The 6,000-nt window shown below is 44.5% G+C and overlaps 1 protein-coding gene across 3 annotated transcripts in view; it reads left to right on the top strand.

Moving 5' to 3' along the window:
* MTM1 (myotubularin 1) overlaps positions 1–6,000 on the top strand; it is an 88,705-nt gene that overhangs the window by 22,904 nt on the left and 59,801 nt on the right. For all 3 annotated transcript variants that reach the window (XM_025051649.1, XM_006905507.3, XM_006905506.2), the window contains exon 4: positions 631–725. In XM_025051649.1, the coding sequence (XP_024907417.1) occupies positions 631–725 (95 nt within the window). The remainder of the gene's footprint in view (positions 1–630; positions 726–6,000) is intronic.

Below are 6,000 nucleotides of genomic sequence, written 5' to 3'. Positions count from 1 at the left end.
ACTCTGCTAATTTAGTTTCCCCTTATGTCTAATTCTACCAAAGATGTACTATCCCCTTGGCCATCCATTTTATGTCATTTAATGTTCGAAATGAATGTGGCTAAACTCTTGTCTGGACTGTTAGAAAAGAAAGAATAGACTGTAGAAATACCTCTACTGCTGACATTCATTGATCAAAACCATCCCAATGTATTTTGTGATTAGAGGTTGGCAAACCTCAATTCCTATGTGGTGGTTAGTCTGCGAGACTGTCCTGCAGGAATTGCCACCCTCTGGTTGACGTAGCTCAATAATTATCTTGATAGCCCCCCTGAGGGGAGCAGCAGTAGTGCCCTTCTGTTCTCCTGCTGTCGTCACCTTGCCTCAGGTAGTGACAGCATCGTGGGCAAGCTCAGAGAAGCACTGGTCGTGCCCGGAGGTGACATGTGGTCCCACTAGTTCGCCGCTGGACCTAGCATGCCTAGCACTGTAATGCAGAAACATTGCCAGTGCTTGCTTTCAACTTTTTCAGTGATTTTTTTTTTTATTGTAGTTATTCTTAGCCAAACAGTTTATATTAAATTAGTGCCATTTGTTGTGTATCTTGGTATATATTTCCATTATTTTAGGGTCCTTTTTTTATCTTAATAGACAAAGAAGTTATTTACATATGTCCTTTCAATGGCCCCATTAAGGGAAGAGTTTACATCACAAATTATCGTCTTTATTTAAGAAGTTTGGAAACGGTAAGTAGAATCTAAGACCATAAAGATGACCCTAACTGTTAAAGATAATGCTAAACTATTTCTCTTCTACCTTGCAAGATTGACTGTGGATCAGATTAACCTGGGGGATATATTTGCTTCTCAACTTTTAATTTTCGGCTTATGCAAAGCTTATTTAATACTAACACTGTATGTGTAGGAATAGAGTGAATTTAAAAAAGAAAAAAACAAGAAGTTTCATCTCATAATAGTGGTGAGGGATTGGTAACCACCCATTTGTTAGTTTGGAGAAGTCAGTTAGGCGTAGAACAGTGATTGTTTAGCAGAAGGCCAGGGGAAAACCAGTGGTGGAGCTTGAAAACGCTGCAGATAGCCTACATGTATTGCATCAGAACGTCCAGGCCTGTGGTCCAGGCACAGTTGTAATTTTTAAAACATCAGCGAGAAGGATGCCGATCCCTTGTTCAGGCCCACCGCTCTAGAACTTTCCAAGTGTTTGATTACAGAGCACCAGGTTAGCAGTTTAGAACTCAGCTGACTGCGGTGTGGCTTAGCGCCACTCTACCTTTTCATTCCATGGCCATGACACTTTTACCACAGCATTTCAAGGAATGTTCTAGTCGTGGGACAACGAGATGGTTAAGGTGCTCTAGAAGGCAAAGAAGTGAATAGCCACCGTGGCTGTCACAGAAGGACCTGTGATAGATGGAGTGGGTCGCAGTTGCCCAGGCTGGCCTAAAAGGACAGCTCTATTTTGATGAGATGGCCCAAGACGGGTAAATAGGTCCGGGGTACGTGGAAGAAGTTTGTATGTGGAGGCAGCAGCGTGTATGCGGGAGGTGTCGAGACTGTTGGGGGACTCTAGCTTTTGTTGTATTGCTTTTACCTTGCAGTTTCTTCTGGACAGTTCTAATCTAGATTAGTTTCCATCTTTTGATTTTCTTTCATGTTCAGTGTTGTGTCCGAATTCTACAGAATGCTGCTTATTACTCCTATTACCTTAGCTGTGGGCCCCCACTTCTGTCGTGTTCATAGACCCACAGGGTGCTGAGATTGGGTATTTATTTATGTGAATCTGTTCAGGCTTCTAAGGAAGACTGGAGCTGAACAAATATTCTAGTTTTCCAAGCTGCAAAAGGAAAGTGTGGAAATAACAGCAATGAGCTGGATGTTAACCCTTGGCAATAATTGGCAACAATTCTAGAATCAGTCATTTAAACAGATGATTTTTAAGTACCCAGGAAAGCAAGAAACCATTGGGAGTGTTATTCGTGTTATCTTGATGGAATCAAGGCATGTGACAGATCCCGACAAAGAAACATGGGCTGAATGATGGCAGTACACTTAGGTGGAGTTACAGGCTGTGTGTGAAAGGCTCGATGCCAGCCAGGAAGGATGGTCGCTCACGTCCTGCGTGCAGGCCCTTTGTCTCCAGTGTTCCTACTGCAATGCAAATGAGCACTTAGAAGGCATGCGTGTCCGATATGTGAAAAACACCAAAGTAGCCATTGTGCTAGATGGCAGAATCGGGGCTTGAAACGATCTCAATCGGCTAGGATATTGGAGTGAAACTAATAATATGAAGTTTAGCATAGATAGCATTTACTTAATCAAAACCAGTCGTATCAATAAAGAATGGAGGAGGTCTGTCTTAACAGGGGCCCAAGTGTATTTGATCTTGTAATTGGACATGACTGATTAAAAAGTTAATAGATCTGTAGGCCGAACTAGCAGACGTGTAATAACAGCCAGACAAAATGAGACGGTAGTCCATCTGAAGTGTCGTGTTCAAATCCAGGTGCCACGTTTTAAGAGGAACATTGACAAACTAGGGAGAGTTCAGACTCCAGGCTAGCCAAGGGGCTGCAATATGAGCAATGACAGAAATAAATGTTCATCTTTCATCTGAAGAAAAGAAATCGAAGGGAGACATGACAGCTGCCCTGGAATATTTGAAGTGCCTTCTGTGGAGCAGCGATGATGCTCATTCTGTATACCACCCCCTCCCCCCAAGGGTCAAATTGGGACAGATGGAGAGGTTTTATGCTAATATATGTGAGAATCATCAAAAATTTGAATTAAAGCAGGTGTTACAATGTCTTTCACCTCTGAGACTCTTGGCTTGTTGAGCAGCCACACATACCTGGTTCCATTTTATGCTGTTACTGGTGACGAACTGGGGAAATCATTTAAAGTATGGTGCCATGACAAGATTGTGTATACTGTGTGATATCAACCACGTAAAACAAACAGCTATCCCTAGAAAAGAGGCCAGAAGGAAATACACCAAAAGTTTTAGTACTCAGGATATTTGGAGAGTGGCATTAGTCATGCTTTGTTTTCTCCCTCCAACTTGGTAGGAGCATGTCTTCCTTTTCTAATTGGGAGAGCACTTAGCAAGCTTTATTTTGTTTTCACGTGGCACTCTAGAAGGTGGGGATTAACACTGAGCGAGTGAACAAAATGCCCATTTGACACTGACTACTAACTTTTTCGCCTTCCACTAAGTTTTACATAAACGTTTTACTAATTTGCCACAACATTTAGTCCAAGTATCAAAGCAAGCAGCTAATGACAGAAAACATCATATAGAGAAAGCCATTGAAGTGGTTATGCAGAAACCTAAAAACATAGTCATCACGGTGTTTCTTAAAGTCATAAGGACTTTAATTGTGGATTCTACTGTGAAATGTGAAATTTTTTAGTGTGTTTGACAAAGAGCTGTCATCTCACTGGCATTTTGAAGTGGACACCTGTTTATTTCAGGTACGTAAACACTGCAACGGAAATGTGGTCTGACTCAGTCAGCTGTCCAAGCACAGTGGTCATTTCCTTAGATTGGCATGGTGGCCTTCTTCCACCTGGCCCTCCTTCATGGTCTTCCCCTGCCACTGGGCCCTACACACTGCCTCCAAAGTGATCTCTCTTAGAATGAGGCTGACCAGCTTACTTCTCAGTTCCAGAACTCTCGTGGACTCCCTATCGCCCATAGAATGAAGTCCAGTCTCCTTTACATGGCATAAAAGTCCTTCTGACATTTCTGGCCTTGACTTACCATGTCTCCCATGCTCTTCTTAAACTACATAAAACCCATTTCCTTTTCCAACATGTGACATGCTCGCATGCCTCTGCACCCTGGCATGTGCTGTTCTCACTGTACCTCGATGCCCTTTCAGAAGCCACCATTCGTCCTCCAGATCCCACCTCAAAAACCGCGTCCCTCCTGAAGCCTTCTCCAGCTTCCCTTGAAGGAGTCACTTGGTCTTTGTGTCCCCACAGCCCTTTTCCACACCTCTGTGTTTACAGTTGCTATGAAACCTTCCCTGGCCACCTATGTAAACTCATAATCCCCCCTCCCAACACTTCCGCTCCCTCTTCCATGTTTATTTGTTTCTCCCAAGCACTTGCCATTATTTCCTGTTTTATATATTTCACTGCTTCATCTTGTTCCTTATCTGTCTGAGGACAGTGATGCTTGTTTGTCCTTTCACTGGTGTACCCTCAGCTCTTAGGACAGAGCCTGGCACAGGAAGGTACTCAATCAGGCTGTGCCGAGTGAAGGAATTCTGTCTTGCTTATGAGTGGCTTTGTCTGTGGTTGTAACTAATGATGAGTCCTTTCGGTCCTCTGCCTAGCTAGCACAGTGTCCAGGAGACAGTAGGTGCTCAGTAAAAGTACTTTCAATGAGCGAACTCGAGGGAACAGGCCTTGTCACTCTGGTTTGACCACAGCATGGACCGTAGTAAATTGTGGCATCTCGAAGACCCATAGCCACCTTTTGACCTTGAGAGTGCTCAGGAACTTGGCTTGGGGTTCATCTTGTGACTTTAGTAGACACTGCCTTAGTCATGTAACGCTCCGTAACCTGATAGACTGCCATGGGGTAGACCGTATCCAGATTCCCTTCCAGGAACAGTTTGGGTTCAGGCGCGATCTATAGAGGATGAGAAGGACAGATTAACCCTTCGTTCATTCATGAATTCATATCTTTATTCCAGATACATTCAGCAAACCGTGTGATGGGTCTAACACCATGCTAGGTGAATGATGTGGAGATAAGTAATTGTGGCATAATATGGCAAAGTCTACAGTGGTTGCATAATGCCGTGAGGTTACAAGAGAGAGGGTGATTAACCGTGTGATGAGTCATAGAATACTTTACAGAGGAGGTGATATTTAAACCGAGTCTTGAAGAATGATGACGATTTCCTGGACAGGAGGGAGAGAGGGAGGAGCAATCAGGTAGAGAGTTTCCGTATTGCACGTCTAACAATATGGAGAAACATCATATACTGTGGAAAGGGCTGAGGGATCTGTTAGAGCGGGAATAGAGGGCAGAGGGAGGAGTGGGGAATGGAAGTGACGAGGCTGTATGCGTGTTACTCGGAGCACGTCCGATCAGATGTGTATTTCAGGAAGAGAAGTTGGGTTGCAGCATGTGTGATGGATTAGGCAGGAAGTTATGTCAGTTTTCCAGGTAAGAGATAAGGGCCTGATATAGTCATAGTTGTGATGGAAGGGAGGGAACAGCCGTGAGAGATTCAGGAGGGTTTGGGTAGCCATTGCAGGTGGGAGTTGAAGGAAAGACTCAAGTCGAGAATGATTACTGTGATTTTTTTGGCTTGAATGGTTGGAGCTGTTCCCAGTTGTCACAATAGACATAATGGGAGAAAGAATGTGTTGGAGACAGGCCCCTGGGGAAATAAGTTTGACTGTGTGGACTCACAGCTGTCCAACCGCCAGGCGGAAATGGCCCAGTAGCAGTCGGAAATGTATCTCTGAAGCTTCCAGAAGTTATTAGCATATCAGTATTGTAAAAACCGTGTACATCTACAAGATTACCTGCAAAGAATATGGGACAAAAAAAGAGTTGTGGGCTGAGGACAGACCCCTAGGGGACATGAACAGTTTTCTGTGGTGGGGAGATAAAGAGAGCCACTGCAGAAGAGAAAGAAGTCGCAGTAGAACGTCGTCTGAGACAAGGCTTTGGTGGAAGTCGGTAGAAGAGAAAATCTCAGGAAGGGAGCAGAACGTGGTGTGACGTGTTGCAAGGTTCAGCGAGATAAAGAATGTGTGGGGGTCGTGCACAGTGGCCATTAGGAGGCACTGGGAACCTGGGGGAGAACAGATGCTGTGGTGACGTGAGTCTCTCTTGCTCCTCCTTCAACCTGCTGGTGGCAAACCGGCCAGCTCCCCGGACTCAGCCCACTTCTCTTCTGCATTCTCTTGGCCCCATGGCTTCTTCTACTCCCTGACTCCAGTCCCTTCTCTACAGATAACCCCATGACAAAGCTCC

Source organism: Pteropus alecto, unplaced genomic scaffold, assembly GCF_000325575.1.
Source record: "Pteropus alecto unplaced genomic scaffold, ASM32557v1 scaffold341, whole genome shotgun sequence".
Lineage (NCBI taxonomy): Eukaryota > Metazoa > Chordata > Mammalia > Chiroptera > Pteropodidae > Pteropus > Pteropus alecto.
The sequence above is the reverse complement of the archived record's forward strand: the minus strand, read 5'-3'. Positions and strand labels throughout refer to the sequence as shown.